At 44.1% G+C, this 15,324-nt stretch overlaps 2 protein-coding genes across 13 annotated transcripts in view; one reads left to right on the top strand and one right to left on the bottom strand.

Annotated features, from left to right (window-relative positions):
* Positions 1-15,324, bottom strand: part of CASK (calcium/calmodulin dependent serine protein kinase) — a 2,777,982-nt gene that overhangs the window by 1,780,250 nt on the left and 982,408 nt on the right. The gene's annotated exons all lie outside the window — the stretch shown is intronic.
* Positions 1-15,324, top strand: part of GPR34 (G protein-coupled receptor 34) — a 99,179-nt gene that overhangs the window by 11,788 nt on the left and 72,067 nt on the right. The window contains exons 2-3 of one of the 3 annotated variants that reach the window (XR_011283507.1): positions 249-379; positions 492-1,036. The exons of 1 other annotated variant lie outside the window; for it this stretch is intronic. Coding sequence is in view for 1 of the 2 variants with exons in the window: in XM_069636506.1 (XP_069492607.1) it covers positions 14,453-14,482 (30 nt within the window). In the remaining variant the exon portion in view is untranslated. Of the gene's footprint in view, positions 1-248; positions 380-491; positions 1,037-14,397; positions 14,483-15,324 lie in introns of those variants that run through there. One more of the 3 variants, XM_069636506.1, reaches the window with a different exon arrangement.

The raw sequence follows: 15,324 nt of genomic DNA, 5'->3' as shown, positions 1-15,324 counted from the left end.
CCCTGACCAATCCAGGACTCTCATCAGATAACAGCTCGCTGGTAAGGAAAATAATCCCAGCACCAGCCTACTAACCCTACAATGGATCAGCACCATACAGCCACCAGGTACTCCCCCATTAGTAGTTTCTTTCATTACTGGTTTTTCAGCCAATATCCTTCACTGCCTCTACAGGATGTCATTATAGGATTATGGATACCTAGCAGCTTCCTATCTACCCCTCCATTTTCTTTTTGTTCTCCACCCAGGACCAACGTGTGGATCACCAACACTGTCCGGGTTCCCGTATACTCCTATGGGACCCGTTTTGAGGATCCTCCATGCTCAGCTTTAGACCTCTTAGTGATCGAAAACCGAGGACTTGGGATACATAGCACTGGTAGGTAAGACACCAGCACGGTGCTGTGAGAACTGTCGTATCATTATTCATGCCCAACAATTGTCGGCATTTTATAATATTTACTCACTGGAGCTTTCTATACACTTCGCAGGGTCGCCCTTACGGAGTCCTGATGAAGGCGGACGCAATTCACTGCAAATCCGCCGAAACATGAAACAAACCGGGAACACATGATTATAACGGTTCCCTGTTTTACCAGTCTCTGTTCATTCAGTCTCTGCCACATAGGCAAAAAGATATCTTGTTTTCCCTATGACCCTGTAACATTTATTGCTATATTTAGAAGGAATACTCAATACATACAGGAAAGTATTCCCTAGTTAGGACACCTTTGAAGCTCAGGCGACTTTATAGCCCTTTTGTTTCTTTCTTCTTTTGGATTCATCACAAAGCACTTATGTGTTCACACAAGTATGTATATTTACTGTGCCAATGAAATAACAATTGAGATTTATCTGTATATTAACCATACAGTATTTTATGTTTACTTTGTTGTATACACTATACTTTTATTTGTCATTTGATGCCACTGTCAACTGTTACTTTTCACATGTCAATGTATGCACTATATGTTTTTTTATGATTAGCAAATAAAATATTGTTTTCTAATTTCTGTATTTTCTAACACAGTGAGTGATTAGTACCTATTGATTTTATCTTTGGATCTGCTACTTAGGAGACCATACTTTGGAAAAACTTGTGGACAGGCCCAAAACTTTGTATCTGTTCAACCAAGCAATTGCTTAGAGCATTCATCATCAATAAGGGTACATACATTTCTTTACACCTAATGGTGCTGCACCTGCAAGGCCAAGGCGGTGCCTCCAAACTACTGCCAGGCTACAGGAAGTTCCAGCATAACGCTCCAAGGCACTTCTACCGCAGGAGCCGCAGTTCAAAACCCACACTCAAGGGTGCCTGTAGTTCCTCCCACATTTTGATTTTTAAATTTAAAATCAGTTTAAATTAAATTTCCTCCGTCTAGTCTTCAAATCCCTCTATGTCGTTGCCCCTCCCTACCTATCCTCCCTTCTCACTTTATACTCCTTCTCGTTCACTCCGTTCTGCGGATCTCTTTCTTCTCTCTCCTCCTCCTCCTCCACCCTGTGCCCCTTTCCCGCTTCCGTTCCTTCCTACTTCTCGCTCCTTTCCATTGGAACCGCTTACCTCCTACCCCTTATTCCACACTTCTCTAAAATCTTATCTCTTCCACTCACCCCCAGCATCCTTTTTCCCTCTCTCACTACTGACTCTACCACGTCCTACTCCTCCTACCCCATCCTTCACTTAGCCCCTCTCCTTCAGCAGCTTTCCTATCAATTTAAATTGTTCCTTGTACTGTTCTCCGGTTCAGATTCATTTGTCATGTATTGCTTATTGTATTATGTTTTTCCTCTTGTTAAGCACTTTGGATTAAAGCGCTATATAAATAAAAATAAATACAAATACACATTTTTAACAAACCTAACTGTTTCCTGGGCTAGAGAGAAGGAAAGGTGCCTGCTCTCCTGTTCCCTTGTGTATTGTTACACACATTGAGGTGGCGCATGAAGGCCTCAATGCCTGAACACCTTGAAACAAAGGCACCTCTAATCCCTGGAACACTTCACAAAGAAAGGGCCAGACTGTCACTGCATATAGGCCTTATAATGGGGAGTTGCCTTTCCAAAATGTCCATCAGTGAATATTTACTCCGACTAAGCTAGCCCGCAATGCATTATTTTACAACACTTCCCTCCAGGAAATTCTCTCATAGTGGAAAAGTAAATTTCCCCATTCCAACCCTATCACACTCAGATGCCCAGCAAGCGGCTGTGCAGGTATGGCGTGCTGCACAATGACTACACTCCCTATCCTCTTCCCACTTGCGCCTACTGTGCTCACCTCGAACATAGTGAAAGAATTAGACTGCCATCATGGTGTACACGCTCGCTCTTAGGAGCATTATGAAGTGCACCCTGTCACTGATATAGCTGCATGCCATGATCGTTTTGCAATGACGACACGCAACACGCACAAACACACATATTGAAACCATTACACACTGAAGGTCTTCCGTTCACCCCTCCAGACATAACGCATCTCGCATGTTTGTCTAAAATATACTCTCACTTCATCCCTGTTCTCCTATACCATTTCCACTTTTCCGCATGCAAAGGTCTGAAGACAGCGGGCAGGGGCACAATATGCCACACTTCAGACAAACCTCAGCACTCGAAGACTGCAAAGACTGCTAAATCGGTGGCCGGTGCAGTGTAAAAGCGGAGTAACACAAAATACATTGAAAGTTCCTTGTAAAATTGCAACAGCACAATGGCATATGCCAGGTTTGTTGATATTTATTTTCCACACTTAGTTTTAATGGGCACTTAACTAGCTCCAGAAAATATGATCTGCAGTATCTCTCTTGGAGCAGTAATAATAAATGGCGCAATTACTACTGACTTACGATTTGCAATTGACTTTTCCTCACAGTGGCATAGTGTAATACTTTAATTGTGTTGTACAAATATTTCCCTACTGTACTTAAGTTTATATCGGGCAAACAGTTTTCTGATGGGTACTTCCATGATTTGCCGTTGTGAAGAAATTCTCCTGTGTATTCTGGTAGGCGAACTGGAGTATTAGAATACATCATGTGTTCTTGTATCCGGTCCTGCTTGCGTGTCCAGAACGATGAGATGATGGCTGCCCGATGTAGTGCAGAGTTTTTTGTGACAATCAGGGTTGAGTCTGAAAGGTGGCGCATCAGCCGGCGAGTGCTCTCTCATAACCTGTTAGTGCACTTCTTCAGATTGCAGAATACATATAAGTGAATTTGAAAAGCAGGATCGAGCTTATTACAACTACCAGAAATTGTATGCTACAGTTTCCCTTCACAACTTCTACAGGGCTACTCAATCACTTCTTTATCGAGGATGATTTGATAAAATGAGTACAGTTTCATCAAGTTGGACACTATTAAAAATGGCTCATTAACGGCTACAGATTCAGTTTGAGTATTCTGCCCACCAATATTTCAGTCAGCTGTTTTTCTGAGGTGAAACATACTGGCAAGTACACACATTTAATGATGCCGCCCTCCTGCTTTGAGTACCAATACAGTAATTCCCTCTGGGGATGTGTCAAGAGTTAGGCTATGCTTTATTCCATAAATACTGTGTGTTGGGAGGTTTTCCCAGAACTAACGCTGGTGTCAGGTTCTGGAAAACCGATGTAATGGACCTGCAGATACTTTTCACATTTGGTCTAACCAACCTTACTTGTTAATGGGGGTGAACAGGCAGTGTACGCTTGAGATAAAGGATTTTGAGGTAAAATTAACATTAAGAGAGATTCTCAAGTATTTGACTGCCCATACACCTGTATATTTAAAATAGACCATTAAAAGAGGACTTGCATTGAAGTCAAAAAAGGAACAATCTGAAAGAGAAATATTAATATACCAGCTTGGTAGCCCAAAATGGATTACACACATCTTTATGTACTGTAACAGTGACGAATTCGAAGTTGCCAGGGACTATTTAGCTCCTGCTTGTTGCCTGACAAAAACCGCTAACAGGAGCTACTTCGGACTCCCCAGGCCAGCTGGTGTTGGAGTGTGACAAAATGACTAATGCACAGCAGGAGTACTAGGATGAGAAGTGACTAAAGCGCACGACTAAGCCTCCCAGTACTACTAACAGCCGTGATCCCCAATCATTAAAGTAAACAAGTCACAAATCAATAGTATACCACATTCATCACTTATGGTAATGTGGATCAATGGCAGGCTGTACTCCTAGATGGGTGCGAGCTGTCACCCAAAAAGAAATGGTACATTGGCTCAAAATAAAAGAATTTGCATCCAAAGTTCTAGACAAATATTAACCTTTAATTAAAACAAAAAATGATAGAAACTAAACCAAAAAAAACCCCTCTGCAGGACAGAATGCAGACATTAAGGCAAAAGGGGGCGCTCTGTGGCTTAAATACAGGGGCAGCCAGGCAAAACTCAGCAGCCATATCACGCACAGTCTATTGTGTCAAGTCACTGGGCCTTCAATGTCGGGCCAGGCAGACAGGACAACTGCAAATGCCTGATTTACTTGTCCGTGGGGCTCAACAGCATCAAGCCAGGTTCCTAGGTGCTGCACTGCACACTGAGATGGTCTTCCAATTGGTGAGCTGCTGTCCAAGCAATTCAAGACTGGTGGGGGTGGGGGGGCTTAATGGTTCGAAGCAGTGTTGAGTCGAGACATTGGCTTCCACTTGATCGAGTTTGCAGTCAAGAGCAGAGTCCGCTGCTTCTATGGAGTGGTTGGCAAGTTGAGTTCAGCAACTGATTTTTATATGGGTCGAGTCAGCGTGGGTACGAAGATCGAGGCACTTAAGAGAGCCAAAGGCAAAGCCTCGGGTCCTGGAAAGCTGAAAGGGTGTTAAGCTGGCCCGAAAAGCTTCTTGATGGAAAAACACGGGGCATCAGAGTTGCTTCGGGAGGTTCTGGGAGGCCTCTTCCAGGGCCAAATTGAGTCATTGGTTCTTTACTTCCACTCCAAATGTTCCTCTTGGATGAATAGGAGCTTGCCTCCTGCTTGAATGTCTCCGGTCTTCACTTCTCTGGCCTTTGGAATATATTATTTCCAGCTAGGTTGAAGGGGATGCTTCTTCCATCAGGAGTCGAAAGAGCCCTCCCCACCTCACTCATATAGACTATATTCCACAGCTAATTGGAACCTTACAAAAGTCTAGAAGAGAACAAATCAGGGCAGCTGCAACAAATGTCCTTTGCCCTGTGATGTCTAAAGCGTGGTCTGCAGAAAGTGGGGAGATGGTAGGAAGCTTGAGGAACCCCAGCAAGAACCAAGATGGTGGCTACGTTCAGTGGAATGTAACTCTCTCCTGGGCTACGCTAACCTCACCCCATTAATCTGTCTGCTTGCTTCAAAGAGTCTCTGGCATAGGCACCCTGTGAGAGGTGGCCATTGTACCCTGGCAGGCTGCATTTGAAACACCAGCTCCCAGCTACCCCCATGGAGATTTCCTGCTTTGCAGAGTTGCCACCAACTATTCTCAGGTGCATCAAAGGGAGGGCTTCTTGAACTACACACTGATAGTGCCTGGCTGACATTCACCCCACAGAAGCTGAATACACACCCAGGCACATTATACAGGAGTCACTGTCGACAAGGCTGATAATTAAACGACAAAGGCTTTTGATTAAAGAACTAATTTCAGCTGCCACCATGTCAAACCAGACATCCTTTAATATTTCTCTGCCACCAAGCCCAAGGGCCATAGTTAGGTCTATGGGAAAGTGGTACAAGTGATAACAAAGGCAACCTCCGCCCCACCTGCTGGTACTTTGGGCTCCCACAGGCTGCTTTCAGAAATACACCTGACCTTTGATCTGCCCTGTTGCCACTAATAGGCAACTGGTAACGGTTGTCAGGAGATGGACTCTAGTAGGGTCACACGTACACCATATTTTTTGGTGTTGAGCACTTATGAGGCCAAGTTGAAATAGCGCAACTCCCCTTCAGAGTCACAATAACCCATATTTTTAAAAAAAAGAAAAAGATGAGGCCACCCAATTGCGAGTAAATCAGGGAATAGCTCTGGGAGGGGGAGGCTGCGGAAGATAAAAGATGGGTAGCAATGGATAGAGCTGTAATGCATCGCAACCTAGCTGAGGTTTTATGGCTTCCGAAGCATCTTAGGCCTAAACATGTGTACGAGAGCACCATTACAAAATTGATGGCGGAGAATTGGGATAAGTTAGTGAGAACAAAGGGAATTACGACTTTTCCCTCCCCATTCGCCCCCCTGTTTCGCAACTGAGATTTTACCCCTGGGTTGGAGATGGGGGCATTCAAGCAATGGCAAGAGGGGGGTTGCAAGCGGTTGGGTGTCATTTTTAGGGGGGACAGAATTCTCTCATTTGCAGAGTGCAAGAGGGGGTTCGGGATTAAGAAGGGGGAAAGACTACGCTACGTGCAGATTCGCCATTGGGTTCTGAACCCCGCAATCAAGCAGGCAGCAACAAGAGGAATGACTAGGTTTGAGAGATTTCTGTCCACTAACGATGGATCCAAGGGCCTAATATCTAACCTATATAAAATCTTGGACAAGGCAAGTACCAGGGGCCAGTGGCCGTATATGCGGAGGTGGGAACAGGTCCTGGGAAGGGTAATTGAGAGGGAAGAATGGGAGAGGTTGTGGAGGAGAATCCTGAGATTGATCAAAGTGCCTGCACTACAGGAAATGTGGTATAAGGTCCTGTTTGGGTGGCATTACACACCTATCCGCCTTCGAGAGATATACCCCACAACCTCTGGTAGGTGTTGGCGGGAATGTGGGATGGAAGGTACGGCACAACACATCTGGTGGTCGTGCCCAAAAATTAGACCCTTTTGGCAGGAAGTGAGGAAGTACAGGAACAGGCATACGGAATGGGAAATAACAGCGCCCCTGAAGAGGTCCTTCTGGGTCTTAGACGGGACACCTTGGTGGGGCAACCTAGATCTCGGGAAAAGGCAAAAGAAATTCTTATATTTGCAGCTATGACTGTTATAGCGCAGAGGTGGAGGAGTAAGGAGGTTCCCTTGATGCAGGACCTGCTGCGAAAACTTTGGGAAATCGTGGCACTTGAGTGGGCAGCATATGCTATAAACAACAATATCCAAGCGTTCACAAGGGACTGGGAAGAGACCCTGGATTTCCTTAGGGACGACTTCCGAATTGGGTGGCGCTCGCAACGTTTGCGTTTGTTGGACCTGCAATGATCACGGGCGACCAACCCATGGAGATACTGGGCCAGGGACTACATCAGACTGCTCTTGGGGGAGGGGTGGGAGGTGGTTCGGTGGGGAAAGGGGAAGTTGGGGAGTGCAATTGTTATATATGTAGGGGCAAGCGATCCATGGAAGTAATGGACCAAGGACATAATGCAGCTGCTTTCAGGGGGGGTGGGTTGTTGTGGGATTTGGGAAATGTATTTCTTGTTGAAAATTAATAAAAAGAAGTTAAAAAAAAAAAAAGAAAAAGGTCAGGTATACCGCCCTCAAAGATGGCACTCTGGCAAAGAGAAACAAAACGATGTGGCATTAAGGGGGTAATTCAAGGATTATTTGCGCCGAAAAAAAACGGGATTTGTGCGCCATTCTGCCAGCAAATCCCTGTTTAACAAATGGGGATTTGCGGGCAGAATGGCGCACAAATCCTGTTTTTTCGGCGCAAACAATACATGCCTTTTTGGCTATGTGCTTTTGGAAGGAAAGGTTACTGTCAACAATGAAATCCAGGGATTTGGCTTGGTTTGACAGCTGAGGGGGTGAATCCTTCCATCACATGTCATACAGCCATTGTTGCACGAGTTGCTGTTTGGTGGCGGGACCGATGAGGACAATTCGGTCTTGGTCAGGTTCAGTTTAAGGTAAGCATTAGACATCAATGTTTGGATAGTAGAGTGGCATTCGCAGAGGCGAGCAATGTCATGGGGGCCACTGACCTTAAGGTACAGCTGAGTGTCATCAGCGTACTGATGCATGGCTATGTTGGTGTCATTCAGGAGAGTTCCCAATAATATTATAAAATTAAAACTTACTAACTATAATGATAATCTTAGTCTGTACAATTCTACTTTCAAAGCACCAAGTCACTTGATAAAGCAACTTGTATGCATCACTTAGTCAAAAAAAGAAAGGGTGTCAAATCTATCCAACAATCTGGCGCAGTGGCATGTAGGTCAGACATAGATCTGAGCAACAGTCAACACACTAGCCTACCATTTCAGATGAGTACTTCCGTCTCATTTAGCTTATTTTTGTTACCCATCATCCTCCTGTGTCCTTCCCTTGAACCACATTCTCAATGCCCCCCGTTTCCTAGAGCTGTAAGACCTCCATTTTCCTTTTGCTCCATTATTTAACTATTAACTCACTCCCCTTCCCTTACACGCACCTCTTTCCCTTGCCCACATTGCTGAGTCACCAATTCCTTGCCACTCACACCAAGCCCATTCTTTGCCCCTTGCCACATTCTGTTGCACTCGCTTACAGTTCAATATTAGACTACCCTGATTTGCAAGTCAACCTCTGCCAGACACGACAAGAAGCTTACAAGGTCATTCAGAGTTGGGTGATAAAATTGGCAGCATTTGGCAACCATCCACCAATCTCGTGGTTTGATAAAACAGCATTGGTGCTAGTCCATGGGAAAAAGTCCTCCTAAAAGGTCCACCTAAAATACTGCAGCTGTTATAATACCAGCTGCAGTATTTTAGGTGGACCTTTTGCAGAAAATCCCCTTATTTTTACCTCCATTCAAGGTGAAGGTAAAAAATACAAACTGCCCAGAAAAGTTTTTAATCTTTCTTTTTATTGTACAGAACAGAAGCATGGGTGCATCCCTTCAATAGAGTGAAAAAAGTTTTTACAGAGGAACATAAAGGTGGGCATCTCTGATTCCCTTCTTTCAACACATTACCTATATAATCTATAAAAAGTAACAGAATTGAAAAAATAAAGTTCTCCCTTCACACGGATGCTGAAAATGCCTGAAGAAAAAGTTTTAAAAGGTTTTACATTACCACCCTTGGATGTGGTGTATCTGAAGTAGCACCAAAGGTATTCCAGAAATGCCACCTCTGCTGGTGGTAAACTCTGAGAAGGGTGAATTTTCACAAATTCCACCGGCCGAGCTGGTAACTTTCTTCAGCCGTATTACAAAATCCACCCAACTCTAAATGACCGCGGTGAAGGCATCATGACGTAAAACACAGACAACAGATTCAAAGGTCAAACAGAAATAATGTATTAACTCAATTGTCAAGATGGTAGAAGGCCTAACTTGTCTTATGCTAATGTGGGATTTTCCTACATTAACGAAACTAAGCAAAGTCCGAGTCAGAGAGTTAAACTTAAAACTCTGTGTCCAAAACCCTGCCCTCACAATTAAAGCTAACCAATATGCAGGGATGCCAATAATAAAGGAAATGGTGATTAACACCAAGTTTTGAGCTTCTTCCCGCTCTTGGCTTCCTCTTCAGCTCACCTTCCCCAAGTTCAAGAAAGTTCCATAAAGATATTTAGATTACCTGTCCTAAGTTCAAGGCAATATAGTTTGACACAATTCTCAGGGTTCCCTTCCCCCAAGTTCAATGCAACACAGTTGAAACTAAAAGGGTCTTGAGGTTTTGTTCTCAAGACAACATTTGCAGTTCCTCAAGTCTAAGGGTCCCTTTGCCCAAGACTTTTTTTCACCCACTTGTATTTGTTTTAGCCTTTTTAAAATGTTCAACACAAATCTAGGTCAACCTGACCCTTCTTCTGGCTTGCATCACCAGTTCGCTTATAATGCTTCTCCTTGGCTTGTTTCACAATGTCTTAGGTTGTTATAGTTTAGGGTTCACTGGTCTAGGCACAGTTATCAGACCACACTGTCTACCTATCACAGGTCGTGCAACCAGGAACCCTCGGCTCTTCAGCCCACAAAGGCTCTTCTGTACTTGCCCCTGTGTCCAGAGTCACATTCACTTAGCTCCTCTTTGTTGGCCACTTGGCTTTATGTGCAGGTTTACACTCTCCTGGCTTTTCCTAGTTAGCCTCTTGGCTTTGCCACAACGTGTCACACCTCTTGCCAGTATTTGGCCTTGCCGCACTGCATCCATTCATAAAGTTCACCTTCGGGTGGTCTTGCTCATGCTCCATCTCTCTATGGCACTCTTTCACACTTGCACTCTTATCCGTATGTTGCTTTCTCATGGGCACTTCCCCTTTGGCGGTCATCTGCTATTTGCTGTGCCCATAAAGTTATATTCTATTCAGTATTTAATATGCTTAATTTCAAGTTTTAATTTAGATCGATATTCAATATGCATAATTCTGCTTTGTTTTTTGTGTTTTCATTCAGTTCGGTATTCAAAATGCATAATTCAAATTAGTTTCAAGTGTTCATTTAATTCAATACGCGCAGCCCGTTAGGAGCCCCTCGGCTCTGAGTGGCTTTCCCTGACACTCATTGGTCCTCAGCATTGCTCCCCGGCGGCTCCTGCTGCTTCCTTCCGCTTCCGAGCTTGGCGGGCATGACTCCACAAGCCCCACTCCCACGTCGGGTGCAGTCTTGCACATGTCAGAAACTCTACTGCCTCTGTAGGGACGCAGACTGCGTCCTCTCTACCATCCTGCTCGCCCACAGCTCCAGCTGCTCTCTCGCACACAGAGGCTCCCACACCGGTGACAGCCTCACAGCCTCTCTCGCCTTGGGCTCCACAGGTCCTCTGCAATGTCGGCCAGCATACTGGCTCTTTCTTTGGTTCCACCACTATCTTGAAACCAACCAACTCCTAGGCACCCGCCAATCAGGTTTCAGACCGCAGCACAGCACAGACAGCCTTAATTGATCTCAAAGTACAGATTGACGAACTCAATGACAGAGGAAACACTGCCATGCTACTTCTCCTTGATCTGTCAGCGGCCTTTGTTCTGGTGGATCACACAGTACTGTTGGAACACCTGGCATCGGCAGCTCACTTTTCAAACGAGGCCATTGCCTGGATCGAATCATTCTTGCATAACCGTACAATGAGAGTCTTCTCCACATTGGTATCAGCAGACCCTATCAAAATAGCTTGCGGTGTGTACCCCAAGGTTCTTGCGTCTCACCAACCCTGTACAACATCTTTACCAAGCCCATTTTTGACAAATTGGACAGACTGGGTGTCACCTAAACCAATTACGCAGATGACACTCGGATCCTCATTCCCCTTTCGGGCAATTTCAACTCTGATACGGCCTTGGTAAACAAAATATCTCATCATTCAGGCATGGATGGCCACGCATGGCCTATGCCTGAATGATCAAACTGAAATCCTGCTCCTTGGCTCTGCTACCAACCTAAAAAAAAAAACTCAGCCACAACTACTCGGCATTGAATATTGACAGCAACATCCTCACAGTTGCCAAAGCAGTGAAAACACTAGGCTTTCACCTTGACTCGGCCCCAACACTAAAGAAACAAGTTAACTCCCTAGCATCCTCTACGGCTTATACGCGCAAGCTTATCAGGGCAAGTAGAGCTTTTCTCACCTAAGCCAGCTGCATCATCATTGCCAACGCCCTAATACTCTCCAAACTTGACTATTGCAATGCTTTCTATTTGGGAGCCAATAAATACATCATTGACAAGATTCAAACATTGCAAAACAATGCCCTTAGAACGGCCCTGAACTTACCCTCTAAAGAACACATCTCTAACAAAAGGAGAACACAAATGGCTCAAAATCTGTGACAGAATCTCACTAAAGACAGCATCACTCACCTTTAAATGTCTTAATAACGCTGCCCCCCCAACAATCTGGCAGCAAGAATAGTGAGAAAAACATCGACTCACCCCACCAGAAATGCCAACTCCTACTGCCTACAGGTACCTAAATTTAGACTAAAAAAAAAAAAACAGGTGGCAGCAGCTTCCCAGTTAAGGCAGCCCAATACTGGAATGCTCTCCCACCTGACATCAGAGCAGACCAATCCTACTACAGCTTTAGAAGGAATAGCCTCACATGGCTACACTCCAATGACCCCCAAGAATAACCTTTGGATTAATTAACACCTATCAATCTGACTGTATATATGTATATTCCTAACTGTTTTCATTGCTCTATATATGTATATTTTTTAACTCATCTATCTTTATGTAATGCATCACATGTATATCTTGCCTTGCACCTAAACTTTTAAGTAATCATGTTTTCCTGCTCTCTGTAGCGCCCAGTTACCTTTGGGTTTGGCACGCCATACAAATTCAATAAACAAACACACACCACAGCTGCCTCTTCTCAGAAAAGGTGCCATTGCTGACCTCTCCGACACATGGCTCCCTGTTGCTTTTCCTGCTGTTCTTTGGTTCTCCATTTATACACCTTCAACCACTTGACAGTTTGCAGGTGTGGATTCTCAATTGGGTTTGCCCGACTATAATTAAAAAAGGACATGCCTGACCCTGACAGTACTACTGGCATCTTCTTTGTCCCAGTACTAGAGTAGTGAAATGTGTTTCAGTGTTCATTACTGTTAGTCGCCTCTTCCCAATAGTGTCAGATCTAAAATGTGGGAAAAAGAGGGGAGCTGGCTTACAGTAGCCTATAAAGGCTGTGGGAGGGTTAAGTTGGTCTTCAATAGGGAAAGAGGGATACCATCTCTCCCCCGTGGGCACCACACTCCTAATCCCCGAAGACCCTCTAACCAGGTGATCGTACCTCGTTTCTCCAACCCCAGGGTCGGGATCCAAGAGCAATGGCCTTTGCCTTGCCACATGAGCAAAGGATCCACGGGGAGTAGGAGTGAGGATACCCTCAGGTTTCTCACACCGCTTTAGTTTGTAGTTTTCCAAAAATGAATACCCGAGTACTACAGCTTTTCAACTGTGTCCAAATCACAAACAGTCCAACAGTCATTTCTATAACCACTATATAAGTGACATTGATGGTTGCTTTTCAGCATGCTATTAAACTCTTTATATGAACACACTGATCAAGAAATTCCCAAAACATAGGGGAAGCATTCGTACAGAATCAAACAGGGGACAAACATTAATAAAATATGTACCCATATTCCTTGGCAAATAGGAGTCTTGATAAGCTGATGTGGATTGTAACAGACCAGTGGTTTACGGGAAACAGTGGTGCCAATATTACCACCCAGGGTCACAGAATATGTTATTTAAATGCATACATTGCCACTGGAAGGTATGCACCTATACCTGCATCCTAGACTCCTCTACCTTTCACCTACTGAGTAGACCCACATGTTGGGGCCATCCAGGCATATCTACAACATGGCTAAAATCAAGACAAATGCCTTGCCCAATTTATACAGAATCTGAGCAGGCTTTGCAGCACTCTGTTTCTTTGCGTCAGGCTAGACTTTGAAGTAATTCGTCTTTTTCAATTCTATTTTTACATTTTGTAGCTCTGGCCCATGGGGCAACAGCCTAGCCTGCCTGGGGGGAAATTGCCCATTTGCCCCCCTTGCCAGGCCGCACCTGTTCACAGGATACTTGGTTCCAGTGGTCTATGTTTTGAAATGGTTATAGAGCCCTCCCTTATATCCTACATTCAGGTTAGGAGTTATCCCCTGACCTCCAATAGGAAGGCTGAACGATTCCAACAGGTTGGGACAGATAATAGTGGACAGAAACACCTCACATCTGCACAGCAACAAGAGATCACCTTGGCTAGACTGCCCTACCAAAACCCTCTCCCCCGCTCATTTCATGCTACCTGGTACCATGAACACTCCCAGCCTTTCTGCAAGAGTCCTACGAAGATGCCAGTGCTAGCTAGTAAAGCTATCCGTGAAACAAGAGGATGCTAACGAGGATTTTGCATCCAAGAATAGGACTTAAACCACAAGGTCCAGCCATTTTGAGTATGTGGTAACAGGGTACTCAAGGGGTATTATGGTGAGAACAAGGTGCATGATAGTGCACCCATAAAACCCAGTAAAAAATGGGCTCACTGCAACCAGGTTCTGGATGCATTTAAAAAGTAACAAAAGTTATCTTTTAAAAAACAAAATGGAACACAATGTGTGTCTGCAGCACTACTTAAACTGGCTTGTATCTCCTGTAAAAAGAAGAAGAAAAAAAGGACAAAAGTAAATGGTAGCTCTGCTTGCACTGGGCACCTTTAGGACTACCCCGAGCACCCCAAATGATGAGTTGAGGAAGTGAGGTTTGCTCACTTAAATCAGCCCAAATTCATAGCAGTACTGATTGGGTCCCATTGAAGTAAATGGGGGAAGTTGCAAAAAGAAAAATCTTTCCCAATACCATGCTTATCGGATCCCGACTAATCACAATAAGATGGTGTAAAAGTCTGACAGATTAGTTACAGAAATCAACACCACCATCAACTATAAAGCCAACATTTTATCCTTCTGCCTTACATCATGGGATTGTCCTTTACAAGTAGCCTACTCAAGTGATTCTAAACTTAACATTTGCTTTGTTTTCAACAGTTGTATGAAACTATGCATCCAAAACAGTTAAGGAACATGAAGCAGTGAACTGCATATGCAGGATTTTTTGGATCATTATTCACAGGTAAGCAGCATTTTCATCACTTAAACATATGCAATATGTTTGTTTTATTATTTGTACAGCGCACCTAACCCGTGAGTAGCAGGGTGCAAAGCACCAAGAGGAGTGTACAACTTAAGTTACAGAGCACGCAGTAAATGAATCCAACTAGGTTACAGTGTTGGAAGAATCAAACATTTGGACCAATACATCAAGTATACATTATGGGTGAATATACATAATTTACAAGTTGTAGATATATCTAGGCATAGAGGTGAGGGGATATACAATTTATACACAATTTACAGTAGGCGTGGCAGTGGAAGAGATTAGATGTCATAGCATTAGATGTCATGTTCCTTGATCCTGCGGATGGTATTCGATCTGAATTGTGGGTAGGGAAGGTCTTCCCTAAGAGATGGTGGTAAGGATTTCCAAAATTGTGCTGCTTTGACAGGAAAGCATTCCCTCCAGACATAGTATGTTTGAATCTTGGGACAAGGAGGAGGTTTGAGTTGGCCTTTCTAGAGGGGCGGCAGGAAGTTGGTTTGGTGAATCTCGTTATCAAATATTGATGGGCCGCTTGGTGTAGGCATTTATGGGTCAGAGAGACCGATTTAAGGAAAATGTTATCTTTTGTAGAAAGCCAATTGTGCAATCTTCTAGTCTCTGAGATATGTGCTTTCCTCGGGAGGTTTAGGGCTGCTCTTAAGGCATTGTTTTGTGTGGTTTGAATTTTATTTGTAATGTATTTGTTGCTGCCTATGTAGAGTGGGTTGCAATAATCCAACTTGGATAGAATCAATGCTCTGGCTAGAGTAATGCAGTTGTTTGGTGAGAGGAACGGTTTGGATGCCCTGATAAGT

This window comes from Ambystoma mexicanum, chromosome 7p (assembly GCF_040938575.1).
Source record: "Ambystoma mexicanum isolate Mex_15411 chromosome 7p, UKY_AmexF1_1, whole genome shotgun sequence".
Taxonomy (NCBI): Eukaryota; Metazoa; Chordata; class Amphibia; order Caudata; family Ambystomatidae; genus Ambystoma; species Ambystoma mexicanum.
This window is presented reverse-complemented; position numbering and strand designations above follow the sequence as displayed.